General features: G+C 40.6%; 1 protein-coding gene across 7 annotated transcripts in view; it reads right to left on the reverse strand.

The window, feature by feature from the left end:
• AKAP6 (A-kinase anchoring protein 6) overlaps positions 1-19,126 on the reverse strand; it is a 475,966-nt gene that overhangs the window by 235,946 nt on the left and 220,894 nt on the right. For all 7 annotated transcript variants that reach the window (XM_019754539.3, XM_019754535.3, XM_074328130.2 and 4 more), the window contains one exon: positions 18,014-18,136. In XM_019754539.3, coding sequence (XP_019610098.3) covers positions 18,014-18,136 — 123 coding nt within the window. The remainder of the gene's footprint in view (positions 1-18,013; positions 18,137-19,126) is intronic.

Consider the following 19,126-nt stretch of genomic DNA (forward strand, 5'->3'; position numbering starts at 1 on the left):
AAACACACTGAATTTCTACCATCACGTATGAACTCTTTTCCTCACTTCGTAAAAATGTTAGCGATAGCACTATTTATGAAACCATAAAAAAAAATGGCAGCATCAATTATAGTAGCCTTATGTGCACATATATAAACCCATTAATATAGTAGGGCTTGATTCAGCTGTTTCTCAGGTATCACACAAACCATAGAATATCAAGGTGGATCTAAGTGCTGTAGAGCGGTGTCGGATGATTTTCAAATCCTTGATTTTTAAAAGTTTATCCCTTACAATGTAACACTGCTTTATAAATAAATAAATCAAGCATATCAGGGGCATTTTTCACTCGTGATAGTCATCCAAACAACAAAACCTGCTGTCATGGCTGAATTCCAACTCAGAGCCATTTCTTTTAGAAAGCCTTCCCTAACGCCTTACGTGGAGTTAATTACTCCCCTCTCTCCATTATCTCTGCTCCTTACACTTGCTTTTAGGGTAGAATTTATCATACTGTTTTGTGCTTTATTTCTATACTTGGCTACCAAATTATAAGCAATTTGAAAGAATTGCCAGTGTCACATTTATCTCCAACTCATGTCACATACAAGGTGTTCGATAAATGTTTGAGAGAATCGTGGATAGCCGTTGACCTGGATCAATAGTACTCTCTGAAGAGGAAAGTTTCCATTTCAATATTTCAAGAAACACAGATGGTTTCCCAAAGATTCTTCCACCTCTGGAATGTTACAAGGGGTTCTAACCACGGGACGTCCAATGGGGAATAACCATAGTAACCAATCTGTTGAACCAATGGTTAGCCTTCGGGATTAAAATCCATTCCTTCACTTGACTAATTGGAATGCACATGGAGTTTGAAATACTGTGTGCCAGCTTTTGGCTTCTCTGTGATAGGGCTCTAAAATATACAACATATTTTGCTTTCACTAAACACTCAGTGAGCAATAGTTATATGCATTGCACTGAACGTAGTAATAAGAATATTTGACAGACGTTTGAGATTAGATACAGTCCCAGTTAGAAAGTAATTTGGATGAAAGAGGTTAAACAACCATAAATTGTGAAATAGCATATTCATTCATTCATTCATTCATTCATTCATTCACTCCTTCATTTAGAAACCATGCATCATGCGTATTCTGTACACTGTGTCAGGTAGAGATTTTGGGGGTATAAAGCATGGTCTCTGGCATCAAAGGGCATCCTGAGTCATCTTGGATGCCCAGTGGTGAGTCTGGGCTCTCTTTTCCTTAGTGGAGAAAAGGGGTCTTTTTAAAGTTCAGAAGAAAAAGCACAGCATCCCAAATCAAAAGCTGAAATTGGAGGAGATAGGGACAGACAGATCAGGCCTTGAAGTATAAAGATAAGAATTCTGACTAAAAAAAAAAAAATTGACTCCAAAATTCATCTGGTTAGAAGCATAAGAAATAGTAAAGTTTCAGCCAAATATGACAGAAAGTGACAATATTGGGTTCCCCCAATGGTTGTTCACTATTTCTGGTATTACCCTCTTTCTGTTACAGATATTTGATTGAATAAAATAAAAAATGGCAATGTATGAGAAGCCTGATGCTTCTGGTCAGCCCTTACAGTATAATACCTAAGAAAAATTAAATAGCTGTTATTTGGTATCCAAAACATGGCTGCATTTGCTTTTTGCCATTGCAGTAGAAATCCTCATTGCAGTAGAAATGCTGAAGCAACGCCATGAAGAACTGAGGTACATGTGTGCTTCAGGTAGAAAGGACAGGGAAAAGAAAAACACTTGAGATAATCTGCTAGTGCCAGAATTTAGGAAGAAACCTATTCGGGAGACTTCCTCAGAACTGTACATTTAGCCCAGTGTTCTCTTTCATTCTCTATTTACTTACGACAGACTTGTGTTGAATGGCTGGTGATCATGAACTTCCCAAGAGATGCATCAAGCCTACGTTTCAGAGCAAAAGAGAACCCAAGGACCTGTGAGTAGGTTGGATAATTTGACATAATTGAAGCCAAGAGTAGAGAATAGACACAGCTGGATCTAGTTCTGCCTCAAGATGATGTAGAGGCATTTGATTAGGAAATTGGAAAAGATGAGATATTCATTATCAGGGAAAAGATAAGCTGATAAGCTTGATGCTGTACAAAAGAACCATTTAATAACTATTACCCAAATGGTACAATACTGCTTGATTTTCAGGTGCACCCGTTAACCATTAATGATATCAACTAAAGGAATTAGTGATGGGCCTTTGAGAAGGCAGCCAAGCTGGCACATTAACAAAATCGTCAATGAAATTTCTGGCTGCTACAGGATTCTGTAATAAGCTCTCCCCCTTTTGCCCCCACCTCTTCCCTTAGTGGAAGCTTAGTGGAAACGGTCTTATTTTCTTTTTTTTTTCCTTGAACTTGATACTTGGATACATTTCCATTCCTGTACTTCTAACACGTTTCCTCAGCAATGCCTTATGGTGTATATAGTCCCTCTGCAGCATCCATAGCACTCCCTGAAAATGCAGGGCATATTCTGGAGATGTAATTTATGGCAACAACATCGCCATGGACAGGTCCCACGGTCCCCTGTCACTGATTATGCGAAATTCCATAACCTGCGTCCTGTGGGGCAGCAGATTTTTTAGTGTCTTTAATGCAGCATGTGACTGAACATCTCGAAGAGAATAACTAAGGACATGGAAAATATGGTGACTGAGACAAAGGACTAGATTATCACAAAGATGGCACATCAGAGGTTGACCAATGGGTATTTCCATGACTGCCACCTCTAGCCTCGCCAGCCCGTGTAGATCTGGGTACATGACTCCTTGGCAGGATCCAAATTCGGGTAAGCAAGCTGACTGCACTCGGGTCATGATCAAACCTTACAAAATACTACTCCATCTTAGTCCTATTCCATTCAAATTTCTGAAGAACCCAGTTTGATGAGAGTGTGGAGGTCACGTGGATATGAAATGAAACCAAGGAAATGTATGCCTTGATGCAGAAAACTATAACAAATGTGAAGAATGATTACTCATGAGAGGTCATACTAGGAATAGAAATGGCTCTCCTGGTACAGAAAGTAGTGGGAAAGACCATAAGCACATTCAGAAGCCTAAAGATCCAAAGTGGCTCAGTCTGAGCAGCATCGTATCATGAACACAGACTTGCAATCATCCCCATGGCATACAGTTAGTGTCTGTCAGGCCCACTGAGGTCCCTGAGTTTTATGATGTTTGTAAACAGAGAGGCAAGAGAGAGTTGGTGCATCTCTCCTCACCTACTTTTAGCTTTTTTTAAAAGCATAAATTAACACCATAGATATTTATTGAGCAGTCTCTGCCAGGCCTATAGATACCAAAATTAACCATACAAAATCTTGGCACACGCAGCTTATAGTCTATTGGGTAAAATAGATAATAAGAGAGCAAGTGGCCTCCTATGACCCAGCATAGAGCAAATGTGTAATTAGGGTTTGGTGTATAATAGAGAGCGGTGGGGCCCTAAGCAAACTGAACAATGAAATGCCCTGCCCGGTGAGATTTGATTTTTTTTTTAATTTAAATTAAAAAAATCATGCTGGCCAAGTAAAAACAAGACTGTGGGCTACATTCCATATGAGTGTGCTAAGTGCTGATTAGGTGCTGTGGGAGCCTGAGCTGGAAGCCAGGTTCTGCAGAGCCTCGCAGGAAGCTTGTGGAGAAAGGATGAATCTGTATGCAGGCCTGGAGACACCCTTTGTGGTAGCAGGAAGCGGGACCCACTAGCCCCTTGGTGTGCCTGGGACAGGGCGTAAGCAGGGGCGGTGGGGGCTGGGGCTACACGTGGTGCTTAACTCAAAAAGCCACGAAAGAAGATGCAACAATATGGGCGAGTGACTGGTGCAGTTCTGTGTTCTAGAGAAATCTTTCTGGTTGTTGGGTAGAGTTGATTTTAAAAGGGCAGACTGGAGACAAGGAGGCCGTTTAGGAGACTGTTTTGGTAATACAGGCCAGATGTTTCTGCATGCTCATATTTTTTTTAATTAAAAAAAGGTATGCTTTTTCTTCTAAATGAATGGAAGAAGGAAAAAATGGAGAAAATCTTCTGTCTTTTTAAGTTTTTCTCAGTGCGTGAGAGCAGCATGTGCCAGAATTTAGTTCTTTGGCTGTTCTGATGATAAATACCAGAGGTTATTAGTCAGGAGTCTCCAAATGTGAAAGACATATTGAACTGATGAACTTTTACTCCCACTGTCATTTTAAAGAGATAGTATATATGCTGATGAATAAGGCACTTGATGACACTTTTTCTTCACACAAAAGATTTTTACTACCCTAAGAAAATGAAAACTTGCTTTCTTTCCTTTTTTTTTTTTTTTCTTTTTTTACAAGAGCAGGAGGAAGAATGTATGTTCAGTCAGAAAAGCAGAGGATTGAAAAGTCACCTGCTACCTGCCTCAGGCCATCCCCACTGAGGTTTCACTCTGAGTTGTACCCGGCACCATCCTGTATTCCCACAGCGCTTCTTGGGGGGGGGGGGGGGCAGAAAGAGGGGGGAGGAAGTCTTGAATCCATTCCCACCCCCCACATAACACCTGGCAGTTTCTCTTCTCCTCTCCCCAGTGCCGTCCATACAGGATGGTCAGATAAAATACACAATTATACCTTCCAAATGCCATATGTGCCAAGAATTGAAAGATTTTCATTAGCAAGCATTTCTTTGTTTAAGACCCTCCTAAAAACTTGGTAAGCCATACAGCCATTAAAATGAAGACTATGAAATCACATGAAAAATACATAGGATACATTACAAGCCCAAAAAATGAAGATTCAATATCTCTGATGAAATTGCAGCTATATAAAGGAATAGTCCCCGTGTGTAGAAAAAGATGGTAGGGAAACACCACAAAATGTTAACTTCATTCGTGCAGGGTAAGCCTCGGAGTCAACATAGTCTGGTCTGATGGAGTGAGTTCTCAGTGCTTCAGCTTTCTGAAACGTAACATGAAAATAACACTATCTAACTTCTAAGTTGTAAGAATTAGAGGGAATGATTGTAAAGCGCTGGAGCGGTGCGCGGCAATGAGTGGGCCTAAACACAAATCATTACAAACTTTTTAATTCATTCATTTTCTCTATTTTCCAAGCGTTCTATGTAATACATGGGACTGACTTTGTGGTATGTTTAGGTGACAAGTGGCACTTATTGTTGAGGCTCTCTGAACTCAAGTGCAGGTACCGGGTCCTTTTTCCCCCCTTTGTATCACCACCCAGCACAGGGCTGTCCACAGAGGGCACCAAAACAGAGGCAGCCATCTGAGATTCAGGGAGGAGGGAGCCAGACTGAGAGGCCAATGATCTGGGTCTTAATGCTTTACGCGTGTACCCTTGAACGAGTTACCTAACTTTTCTAGGCTTCTGTTTCCTTATCTACAATCCAGGCATTTCGACTCAATGTCTTCCGGTCCTTGGACACTTGGATTTTATCTTAAGCTGGTCAGTTAAGGATAGGTGGCTCAGGAGAATTTTTCTTTATTCCAAACCAGAACATTTTCAAAGGCTGAAGAATCCCAAAGACTATCTAACCATTCATGTGCCCCAGGGCAGCTCTGTCCCTCAACCACTCCAGGCAGATGTGTCCATTCTATCTTGAACTCTCTCCGGGGAAGTTCCTTCTCACTTCCCATCCTGAGTCCACAACATTTCTTCTCAGGAATTTAAGAGCTCTCCACAAGCTTCCCCCTGGTTCTGATTCTTTTGACAAGTCACCTCTCCAGCGTAGGAGTTGGAAATCAGAAACATTGTGAGAATATGCCAACAAAATCCACACAAGCAATCAATCACCCAGCCCTGCCAACGTATCCCTCCATTGTCACCTCTCCATACTGACTAACAATGACGTAGATTTAGGCCCTCACTTCATCATTGTCCCTCACTAGGTTGACTTTCTCCAGTCACGACACCCTCTAAAACGACATTTATTCCGTATTGTGGCATGCTTATGAAGGTGCAGGCATTGTCTTAGGCTGGCAGAATTTAGCTGTGAACAAGGTAAATATAGCCCCTTCCCTCTTCAGCTCCCCGCATAGTGGGTGGGTGGGAGGTGTGCGTCTTATAAACAGGGAGTTGCAGTCGATGATGTTAAGGGACAATGACATGGTGGAGGGTGACAGTGACAAGCATGGGCTCTGGAGCTGGACAGTCTGGATTCAAATCCTGGCTCTTCTATCACCCACTGTATAACTTTGGGCAACTTCTGTGTACTCAGTTTCTGCATCTATAAAAATGGGGAAATGCTAATATCGACTTCAGAGGGTTGCTGTGAGGATGAAATGCCTTCATATCTGTACAACAGAGCCTGGCACCTCATGCTAGTGCAATGAAACCATTCTATTCCACAGAATGGTCTGTCTACAAAACTCTGAAAAAGATGCTCCTCTTCTTAAAACCCTCCCATGGCTTCCCAAGGTTGAAGAATAAGGTGCAGCCTCGAGCCTGACCTACAGAGCCCTCTAAGATCCCAGCCAAGTCTGCTTTTGGGGCCCCACATCTGCCTTGAAATATGCCTGAACTGCTTAAAGTTTCTATTTCACATCAGTCGTCTCGCTCCTCCACGCTTCTGCTCTTGCTGGCATCTCTACCTGGAAAGTCCATCTTCCCTGCCCCTGGCTCAGCCTTGCTCATCCTTCAAAATCCATCTCAGGGGTCACCCTCCCTAGCAAGTTTCCTCTCTGTCTCCCTCCTCAGCGGCCACAGTACCTGTGCAGAGCTCCAACCTCTACCTACTACACTAACTATAGGGATCTGTCTGCATCCCACCTATAGGTTCCTTGAGAGAACTTTGCACCCCTTTTTGGATTCTTCGTGCCCAGGTGTCATGCGGGGTCTCTGGTCCCGCTTCCCGTGTAAGAACGCAGGATATGGCAAGGCCAAAAAGGAACACCCACGGAGCCACGGATGGGGGGTTCATACCACTATAGTCTTGCTGGCGGCTGGGCGAGACACAGGAAGCAGGCTCCACATGATGTGCAATCTGCTGTCCACTTCTCTGCCAACCAGCCCACCAACCCCTTGCTAACTGCAATCCGCTCTTGCCAGCTCAGCCACAGCAGTTATATCAGTGGCCAATGGCTCACTGGTTACAGCTGACGGCCAACTAGTCACAGCTGATGACCATCTACTACCTGAGCCAGCACCTTTCCCTGTGAGGCCGAGAGCCTGGAAACTACTCTGTAGGGCTCTGTCCCCACACCAGGACAGTGCCTGGTGCACAGCATACACCTAACAAACGTTCAGGGAGAAAATGAATGAAAATTCATACCCCAAACTTTCCATGTAGCTTTCAAACTGCCCGTAGCATTTTGGGAGATATTGGTGCATTCACTCTTCGCTTGTGGTTGATAAATGTCCCCAAATTTTACTCAGTGAACACCATGTAAATGAGCTGTCATGTTCCTTCGCTTACAAAATTACTTGCCAATTACACTTAGATGATCCCAGTGTAATTGCCATGTAAACTGTACCCTGGCTGAGATAGCCCAAATCATCAATTTAACTTTACTCTCTCATCATATGGTACTTACCACATAATTAAATAAATGGTCAGCTACCACCACAATGGTATATCTCCCCAACAAAATGAAGTGGCTACATTTGTCATTGATTTATCAATTATGACAATATGCAACACACCTCCAGTTATAATACCAGAAGCTTAAAAAAATTGAAAGTACTATGTATTCTTGAGAAAGAAGTTCCAAGTTGATGATAAGCAAGATAAGCATTATAAAAACTGTTCTCCTTTTAAAAAAAAAAGAAGAAGAAGGCACTAAGATATAAAGACAAAAATCATTCTTTCTGAGGAGACTTTCTTTCTTTCTAAAACCTCAGATAATAAAAACATTTCAAGCATTTGAAAGTGAGTTCAAGCTCTTCAAACAAATCACAACTTCTTTCAGACCGTTGCTTTTTCTGTGGAAGGTAAATGTACTTTACTGACGTTGATATTCTTTCCTGATAGACTGCGACTATCTTATGCAAGAATTGGATGGGGGTGGCCGGTTAGCTCAGCTGGTTAGAGCGCGGTGCTCTTAACAACAAGGTTGCCGGTTTGAGCCCCACATGGGCCACTGTGAGCTGCACCCTCCACAACTAGATTGAAACAACGACTTGACTTGGAGCTGATGGGTCCTGGAAAAACACACTTAAAATAAATAAGAGATCAAAAAAAGAAGAAGTAGATGGAGGGGAGAGATCCTTAATGTGGATGGTGCCTCTTAGTGACCAAATTTTCACTTGCTTTTCTGGATGCCACCTCCACAATCACATTGACTTCCCAGCATGGCCACCTGAGGCCAAATGGATTCCCAAACAGAGGTTCTGTCTAAGGGGACCATTTGACTTCCAGAAGACACTGCTCTGAGGCCCTGATTGAAAAACAGGTCAGTGCTGGCCCAAATATCTCTCTACCCCCTGCGGTGGAATAATTGATGTGAAACGGCCCCTACCGATGTGGAGTCGCCAAGGTGATGGATGAATATAAGTATATTATTCACACGTGCTTCTGCTAATATACAGATCCCAGTGCAAACACCAGGACTTAAGAATATTATGTGGATTTAGGACAATCCCTGAAGGACTCCAGTTCCATTAAAAATTTGTTTGGCAGCCTGGGGCAGATCTAGTCCAACTCCCACATGCTCCATGCATTTGCGAAGGGGAACCAAACTGCTTTAAAAATAAATTTAATAAATTTTGTAATGTCAAGTCATTAACATCCTGTCTAGTCATACATACAGTCTTCACATTTTGAAACAGTAACGTTAACCTGTGGAATTTTTTTAAAGCTTTCTAATATCTGAGTTAACGTTTTTATTTTCCTTGTGTTTTCTGCCAAAGGGGATGAATTACATCCTAAAAACAGAAGAAAACAGTCCTATTTTCTCTCTCCACAGGTGTTTTTTTCCTTTCACAAGCATACTAGACAATACCCAGAAAGCTCTGTGACCAGAGTCCATTTTGGTTTGGAAATAGTAGAGGAAATAATTTAATTTGCAGACATTCTCAGTGATTGTCTGATGATTTATATTAGTTATAATTTTCTGGCCGTATGGTTGTAACACTGCTTTTATGCTCATTTACTCATTTAGCAGACACCGTTAGTACCTATTATCTATGTGACAGGCTGGGTGTCAGAGGAGACTCCAGAGATACACAAGCTGTCCCGTAGGTAGGTGACAGTTACAGGTGAGTCACTGAGGAAAGGGTGGATGGGGAGAAATGGAACGTCTCTAGGAGCACCTGAAATCCTTCTACCACGTGATCTCAGGTCTCTAAGGAAGATGCACGCTACTACCCCCAAAGTGAACAGAGCATCCCCACATATAATATGTTTATTTGATCTTCACAACCTTCAGTAGATGTGACAGGCATTTTTCTGGCTAGTTGTTTCAGGCCTGAAGCTTTCACCTTAATATCATTTATACCGGGTACAATTTTTCAAAATTCCAAAATTCCATGTAATGCTGCAGATAAGTAGGATCTGCACATGGGATTACACAGGGAGAGAGATGGTGGGTGACAGGCCCCTGGCGCACGTGAGTGAGGTCAGGCCCTGGCTCTTATCCATACACCCTGCCCTTCGGCCTGTTCATGAGCCCTCCTGGTGCAGGCCAGTCTGCAAACGTTCTCCCTAGCACTCAGCAAAGCCCTCCCTAAACAGGAAGTGATTAATATATGCAGTGCTTCCCTGGCATTCTAACTTTAAACAGTCATTATGTCCTAAAAAGTATTTAACAAAGTAAACTAAATAAAGTAATAAATGAGTAAAATGTCTGAGCACCATCAGTTTTCAAAACGATCAGAACTGCTGGATATTATGGCCCAAGAGTCCTTAAACTGAGCAAGGCAAAAAGTATATTTCCAGGTTCTTTGAACAGTTCAGGGATCCCTTTTAACTGAAAAGGGAAGACAACATTATCTGTCTCCTAGATTCACAGACTTAGAGATATATGAGCAAAGGCATTGGTCCAGGACTTTCACATGACCAAGATGAGCCTCCTATGCCCATGCCTCAACTTCAAAATTCCTGCATGCTATAAATACCCAACAGACCTTTCCATCCCCAGGCTACCCAAGGAAGTAACTCAAGACTGTGTGTTTACCATTTCAAATTTCCCCAAGAGAAGTAATGCTGTCCCAACCTAACTCTCAGTTGCTCACCTGAAGCTAATGGGAATCCAGGGGGCCAAGCAAATGGAACTTGCGCTAACGCTCCTATGAGGCCAGCAGCCCTGCTTAGTGGGGCTCCGGGAGGTGGCGGCCAAACTCCCCCAGCTCAGGCTTCTGAAGTCTGACTGAGAGCCTCCCATTAGCTGAGCAGCACAGCCACATGGCAGCTGCTGGTCTGCTGAAGCTCCGCGTGCTTGGGCCAAGCCCGCCTACCATGCCAGGCAGGAAAGGAAAGCAGGAAGAGCTGGGCACCAGGAAGTGGGGGAAAGGAAAGCCTGGCATCTCTTCAAGCAATGAAAAATGGAGCACAGGTGGAGACTGGAGGGTAAGCAAAAGAAAAACAGCTGAATGTATTGGGGAACTTGTCTTGTACGGCTAAATACTCTGTGAGAAGTATATTGTTTTTCTTATGATATAACTGAGAGCTATTTAATAAAAAGATGATATAACATGATATAAATATAAATGATAAATGCAGGAAAATACCTGTACTAATATTTTGTTAACCAGACGCATTATTAGTTTAATCCAATCTGTTTTTGTAAGTACTTAGGGAAGGAAAATTTTTCAAACCTTTCAAGGGTATCGAGGCTGTAAGTACCATCTGCAGGATTTTTATGCTTCTCTGCCACCTTGTGGTAGCCACCTCAAATTGCAGGTACCAATCCTAAAACGAACAACAAAGCTCTGGAAGGTGGGCTTTAAAAGCTACCCCTGTAAACACGATCTCAAAACTCTGTACACACAGACATGGACCCTATTCACTTTATAGGACCTATAGCAAAAGCTGTCCCTAGAGTATGACAGACTCTCATTACAAGGGAGCCTTGAGTTGCTGCTGTAGACTAGGCACTAATGGAGTGAGAAAGAAACTCTCAACTGGTATTAAAATAATCTGAACGCTCACTGCAGCATTATTTTCTAAAGCATAAATTAGGAGGCAGCTTAAATGGCCTTCTTCATGGGAATGATTAAATAAACCGTGACATGTCCACACAATAAAACGTTAAGGAGCTGCTAAAATGTGCAGTAGATCAGGTACTGACAGAAAGATGTCTGAGATACATTTAGATACAAAAAACAAGTCATTGAACAGTATGTATAATATGAATTAAAAATCCTTAAAATGTACCCACTTTTACATTAAAAGGTCCAAAAGGATGTAGAACGAACTGTTTATGTTGGTTACCCAAGGGAGAGGAAGCTTTTTACTTTTAATTGTATGCCCCTTTTTATGGTTTGGATTTTTTTCCAGCAAGCATAATTTATTGTTTTTCTTTACCTAGAGTCCCATAATTACAGCAGTTGCATGAAAGACAAAGTTTGCTCTATCTATCTTCAGCACATGCCACCGGTGGTCACTGAGCTCTTCTAACATCTGCTCACTCTTTTTCATGTAAATACTGCTTGTAATGTTCACATTCCTTAGTTTCACACACCCCTAGGATGACGCTGGAGCTTCAGTCTCACTCCACACACAGACAGAGAAGCTTTCAGCTAATTTCCACACCCTTCTATACGTTCAAGTCTTGGTCAGACTTCTGTCAGCTGTGGGGCAGCAGACCCTGCCCTATTCTCGCGGGCACTGGTAGCCTTGGAAGAGACCAGGGAAGATGAAACAGAAGTTGGTAATGAGATTTCTGACTAGACAAGAGAGAGCATCAAAAAGAGAACTGCCAACATGCCTCTAATCCATCCCTCTCCCTCTAATCTATTTCCTCTACTCTGTTCTTATCTACCCGCCACCTAACCTTGACCCACATCCTCTTCACTTCTCTCATTGCTCAGATACCATTTAATCCACTCACTTAACAGCAGCCCCCCTGCTCTTAGGTCACATAAGCAAACTCCCGGGAGCATACTGGTCTTTGCAGGACTGGAATCCAAACGTGCCTTTGCCAGACGTAGAGACCCCTTACATGCTTATCAGCCTGGCCTTCAGGCATGCCCAACTCTGGGTTCCTCATACTATTGAGATATCCATACTCTTTTGAAACCTAAACCCCAAAATAGTTTCTTTTTAAAACGTTTTCTATTCGTATCACAGACAAGAGACTCATTTCCTTACACTAAGCTTCTATAAGTTTTGAAGCAAAAGTCCAACGAACCAACAGAAAAATAGGCTAAAATTATGAGCAGACAGTTCTCAGAAAAGAAATACACATGACTCCCGAAGACATTAAGAGGTACTCAACTCCACTTAAATACAAGAAATACTAACTAAATTACAGTGAGATTCCATTTGTAACTATCAAAGGAACAAATCAACCCAATGTGGTAACTTTCTCCAAAGTGTAGAAATAGGCATTCTCGTGCATTGCTGAGTGTAAACTGATACAATCTCTATCAAGGACAATTTGCAGGACATGAAAATTTTCAATGTGTATAATATTTGACCCAGAAATTTCACATGTGAGGCATTTATTCTAAGGATATACTTAGACGATGCAAGATGATGAATATCCAAGAAGATTCACTGAAGCGCTGTTTATAATGGAGAAGACTGCAAACAACCTGCTTTCACCAATAAAGGACGGGTTAAATAAGTTATGGCATGTTCATAAATAGCACACTGTGCAGCCACTCAGAAGAACGAAGTAGTTCTATACTGCTTTTGAGTTATTGCTCACATAAATTAAGGGAACAAAGTTAAGACATAAGCATTTGTTTTCAGATACCTGGAAAAACTCTGAAAGGATAGAAAGAAACAAGGAATAGTGGTTGCCTCAAGGGAGGAGAATTGGTAACTGGGGGGACAGAGATTGGAGGTTTACTTTTGACTTTCTACTTTTTTACTCCCTTCCTTGACTTACCTTTAGAATTTTGTGTTATATCCATATATAAGTTAGTCAAAAAAATACATTCAAAGAAACTCATATTGCCTGTACCAGCATATTCTTCAAATGCTACGCCCAAATCCATTTTCCATTATTCCTATAGTTATTCTCTCATTTAACCCATGGACCTCATCCAGTTAATCTCTGCCAAGCTGATCCTACGCCCATGGAATTTGCAGGTGATTCACGTTACTCTCTAGTTGCAAAATAAATTCAAACCTCCCATGAGTTCCCATCATCCCCAGAGAAAAGTTCAATCCATTAACAAAGACATTCGATCTCCTTTACCACCCAGTGCCAACCTGCAAGACTCCAACTTAGTCTCAGCCACACCAAATGGCTCACCACACTTCCCTTACTTGCTCATAAAATTTCCTCCCATTTCCTCTCCTCCCCTGTCAACCAATAAATCATACATGGCCTATGAGGTGTACATCAAATTACCTCTTTGAGCCTTCCCTACCCTCAGGAAGAAGCAATAAAACTTTTCTCTGAACAGTACATCGCTTATCCTTCAAGAAGTTTATTGCTCAAAAGTGTATTACATTCATCATTTACGGGTCTATAGATGACTACATGTAATCTATGGTCATCTCCCTTAGATTGTAAGTCCCTAGAAAAAAGAAGCCAAACTCATTCATCATGTATTCTGAACACCTAAATAACTGCCCGACACTCACTGGTGCTTAATATGTATGAACTCATTATCACCCTTTCCCTCCATGTTTTCTCATTTATCAAATTGAATTAAGAATGATGGTTTTCCAAGGCTATTTCTATGTGGTTGGTTAATGTTTGCCCAACAGGACCTGATACTACCTATGCAAATTTATTTACCAAGTTTAAGCCAAGCCCTTGTGCTTGGTTCTTTTTCCTAATTCTTGCACAACCGTCTGGTGTCAATTTTACGTATCTGTCTCTTACTGGATACTCTGATTGGCTACAGATTTAAAAAAAAATTGATTTGTTTTCCTACAATTGATTGCATATGATGTGGTGCCCATTTGGTGAGTGAGGCATGCATAAAAACTATTTGGGAGATAAAAGTTATCTTTTCAGGAGCAAATGGACATGAAATGAAATCTCTAGAGGGAGAAGTTGCTATCTTGCTCTGCTGCTTTACTCGTAAGCACTTTAACTCTAAAGATACTATAAATTCTCTTAAAGGAAAACAAATCTAAATAGTCTGCCAAGAACTACTTATGGTGCTTCTATTCAAATGTAGTTTTTGGTGACTTTTGCTTCTTTAGCTAATAAAAACGATGGTGAGGGAAACAACCTAAATGTCCATCAACAAGTAAATGGATAAACATATTGTCGTATACCAATGCAATGGAATATTACTCAACAATAAAAATGAATGAACAATTAAAACATGCAACATCAAAATATGTTGGGTGAAAGAAACCAGACCCTCCCTCCCCCAAAAAGAGAGGGTGCAGATTGTTTCATTCCATGTGTGTAAAATTCTAGAAAGTACAAACTAATAGTAACAGAAAGCAGATCAGTGATTGCTTAGAGATGGGAGAAAGGACAGTAAGGAAAGAGGGAAAATTTACAAAGGATCGTGAAAAAGCTTTGGTGGATGATGGATGTGTTCACTATCTTGATTGTGGTGATGGTTTCATGGCTGTACACATTTGTCAATTTGTGGGAACTTGTAAAACTGTATATTTGAAATAAATACAATTTATGGTATGTCAATTATACCTCAATAAAGCTGTTTTTAAAAAATGGACAGAGGTGAGAAAGAAGGGAGTCCATCCATCTAAGAACATAAGTATGCAATGTTATTTTAAAAGTGGTTTTCAAAGAAAAGGAATGTTCAATATGTTCAATACTCACAAAATCCCTTTCTAGAATGACATTTTCCTGAAAATGTCATTTTCTAGGAATATAGGAATTGTATTTTTGAAAGGAGCAGCCAGGTTGCAAGCAGATGATTAATTATCATGGAAAATCACTGATGTATCATCGCAATTTCACAGTGTTTCTTACAGTTAAAATAAAGCTCCTTCATATCTCTCATAAAGGTATTGTGAAGCTTTAATTGATTTGTGTTGGTAAAAACCCTTGGTTACCATCATGGAAAATAATTGAATTAAGTATCAAAATATAAATGTGCAACTTTAGTTATTGTTTTCTTTACAATAAGCATTGCAGGGTGCCAAGTATTCTAATACATTGTTAAACCAGGGGAGATACTCAACTTGGGGGCTTGTGCATCTGTTGACTTAATGTTAAATTATAGAATCTATAAAGATGTTTAAAGCAACTCATGTAGCTATCTCTACATGCTGAATAATCTTGCAAAAACCACTTGCCCGCTCATTAAGGAGCAGTAACGACTTAGGCAGGGAGGACTCGGGAATATAAATCTCTAGGTTTAGCTGTATGCCTTCTTTATGGTACGATAGCTATTTTTTTTTTTTTTGCCTTCTTTTGAGAAGAATAACTTAATATTAACTCAGCACCACAGTAAGGAAATACAATGAAAAATATAAATGACAATATTAATCCAAAGGACAATGTAGAGACTGTCCTCAGAGAGACAGAGTAACTCCAAGTTTAAAGATGTTTAAACAACAGGCTGCATGTAGAGTAACAGACGCTGAGTAACGGTCACTCAGTAACCAGCCTTCAGTATCACTGAATGGCAAGCCATGTACACTAGGTGTTCGTTAACTGTTAGGCAGCACGAGTCATAATTTCAAGGGAAATTTGGGACTGTGACTTAACATCCAGGGAACAGATCTGGAGATCACAGTCCTTCACTCCTTGCAAAGCAGAGGTAAAGAAAATGTTCCTGTGTTATCTCTATTCCAACCAATGTAATCAGACAGGCTGATGGAGAAAACATGATCATTCAAGAAAGTGTTGGATCTCTAGGCAGAAACAAGGCTATTCTTCAAGAGATAAACGTTCGAAGAAGGACTCTTTGCTGTGATTCTAATGCAGAGATCCATAGCAAACGGGATAATGATTTCTGCATTTGGGGATGAGAATGTCATTATGAAGGAAGTATGGATACCTGCCATCCATTATGGTCGGCTGTAAAGAGTTCTGCCACTTACACAGCTAGAATACGGTAGTCAGAAGCCACATGTAGAAATTTAAAAGTAAATTAATTAGAATTAAAAATTCATTTTCTCCGTTGCTCGAGCCACACTTCAAATGCTTAGCAGATACATGCGGTTAGTGGCTCCCATACTGGACAGTGCAATATAAAACATTCCATCATTGCAGAAAGTTCTAGTGGGTGGTGTGGGGCTAGAATGAGGCAGAGGCTAACACAAGAATGCTAAGTAAGGAACTGTGTAATACGGATTGGCGAACAGGACAGCGGTTACAAAGAGGCTATGTCACTCAACTCCCAAAGAGAAGAGAACCCTCGGTTCATACTCCCTTAGCCTGGCTTTCAATAAAAAGAGCTAAAGTACTCTTTATGTCCCCATGCCCTCTGGGTCCTCAAAAACTCTCTGTTTTCCATAAAATATTAAATCAAGAGAAATTAAGACAGCACACTTAATGTGAAATAAAGTTCATATATTCCTGTTTAAACACAGATTAGAATTTCTGTCAGAACAATGCCAGTGAAAAGTTGACATTCTAATTAATACAATTTACATTATAAAGCACTGAATATCTTTATCTTGCTATTATGAAATGCCCTCTTTAAAAAAAAAAATCAATGCTTTACTCAACAGGGAATTGAGTACTGAGGGCAGTATTTAAAAACCCATGTACAAGAGAAGTGTTTAAGGTCACTGGCATTTTTACACACCATCAACCCAGGTCTTTAAAACAGTGAGCAATAGACTCATCCTCTACCACACAGTTTTGTCATTCTTTATCATCCACAAGACTGTCTGCGTGCAGCAATAGGATTTTGAGGCTGTTTTTCGTGCAAGGCTTGACATAAAACACTGCAAAACACAAAACACCAAAAAACGAAAACACCCCCTCTCTCCTTTTCTCTCCCTCTCTCCCTCTCCCTCTCCCTCTCTCTCTCTCTCCTCTCACTTAACATCATAGGGAACTGTTCTGGAACACTGTGAATTTGTACACGTGCAGGACTCTCACACAATGCTTATTCAATCCAAATTCTGAGTGTGTAAGAGGGGTCGAAAATCAACCCCACAGTTGGGTACCCAAGGATCCGTGTTCACTGCCTTTGTCGATTTTATGCTATCGGTGAAAGGAATGAAGATGAGATCCTTAAAGCTTGAATTTTCGTTTCCTATGACAACGTGCTTTTTCTTCATGCTTTATCACACTCCACTACTTGGTTTCCACCCCTTCATAATTGATATCGGCCATTTGAAGCATTCAGGAAAAACCTCATGAGGTTCATCAAATGTCCCCCAGTCTATAATTCTTGCTTCTAACATATTCAGAAGCATATTCATCCAAGTGTTTTCCACTTTCCCTCCACGGTTTTCCCTGTGCACAGGGATGAGTGTAATGACAGTTGTATTAATTATATGCTGCAAAACCCACACAGCAGCAAAAATGATGGAGATCATCGTTTTAAATATTTTATTAAAATAACCCAGTGTAGAACAGATAAAGTAGACCCTCTTGATAATGAGAGGTTCATTAATTTTACAAGAATTCTAGAAAGCTTAGAATGGTCATCAAAATTATCTCTTTCATTTATATTTGTAAGAAGGGAAAAACCTTCAATCATCACTGTAGAGAGCAAGGGTCTAATAACATTTTCTAAGGTTATTTTTAAAATATTCACTTACCTTTCTGGAAAAAGTTTTGAAAAAAAATAGTTTGAAATATGGAGGATTTGGATTTCATAGTATAATTTGAAATGCCTATAAATTTTCAGTTTCTGCAGTTTACCCCATTAAACCTTGGTCTCATTAGCATATAATGACTTCTGATAAATAAAATTGATATATTCTCCATAAACAAACAAGCAATGGATTAAAATCCTTCCCTTACTAACAGCAAAAGTAACACAATCTTGCTTACCAAGTGTGTCTCCAGGTAGAGTCTGAGACCATCCATCTCTGCCTTAGGGGGTGTCCAGTTCTCTGTCGTTTCCATGGCTTCGTTTAACCATTGAATGAATTCATCCAGCTTGTTTACAAACCCCTTGTGACAAAAAAAAAAAAAAAAGGAGGAGGAGGAGGAGGAGGAGGAGGAGGAGGAGGAGAAGAAGAAGAAGAAGGAGAAGAAGAGGGAAAAAAAGGACAAGAAAGGCATGTTAGTTGGTTATCTTTTTAAGCCAACCTTAAAAATTGCAAACTTCACTGATGGGAAAATTGATGCCACTGCCTTCCCCTCCTAGTTCCACACTGGGAACAGATTTTCCACTATTCTTAGTGTTAAAATCAAGATGGAAAGAAATTGTCCATGATTCTCTCTCAGTTTTCTTTTTCCTAGGAACACTTTTATGAGAAATTTGGATTGGACTCCAAGGTGTCATTGTAATGGTGACTTCACATCATCTAAACATTTCTGGTGCCTGATGAGCTCCCCTCAGCAAAACATCAGGTCAGGTGTGCTAGGAACACTCCGTGGCTTTGGGGGATAAAAGCATTTCTCTAAAGATAGCGGTAGTCTTTATTCAGAAGCCTATGGCATTCAGTTGCCTTAACTGAACTAGAAATCTATTTTTCAGTCACACCAGTGTTTTAAGGGACTTGGATGACTTCTACTGACAGCCCAAATGTTTGCTGCTGAATCTGGGTTCTAAGAAGCAAGGAAGAGTAGAGAACGTGGGACCAATGAACAATGTAAACACCTGACTCCGGGTGTGTCCCAGGCATGCATGCATATATATATATATTGATATATATATATTCTTGGCTAGGAAGCACAAATCAAAATAATCTTGCCAATTTTTCAAATAGTGGTTATAAAAATTTATTGACCATTTAAAGACCACATCTGTAGAAACGGAAAATATTTTGGGGGAAAAAAAAAAAAAGAAAGCCCAGCTATGAACCTAAGGAAAGAAAATAGGGTTGGGTGCCTGTTTTCCATATCTGGGTAAACAGCACCACCTGGAGTTCGAAAGGAGTAAAGACAGGTTTGGACATTTATACTTACGGAGATCTTGGGACGTTATTTCCTTGTTAA

The sequence above is a fragment of the Rhinolophus sinicus genome, chromosome 3, assembly GCF_057876585.1.
Source record: "Rhinolophus sinicus isolate RSI-liver-muscle chromosome 3, RSI-T2T, whole genome shotgun sequence".
Taxonomy (NCBI): domain Eukaryota; kingdom Metazoa; phylum Chordata; class Mammalia; order Chiroptera; family Rhinolophidae; genus Rhinolophus; species Rhinolophus sinicus.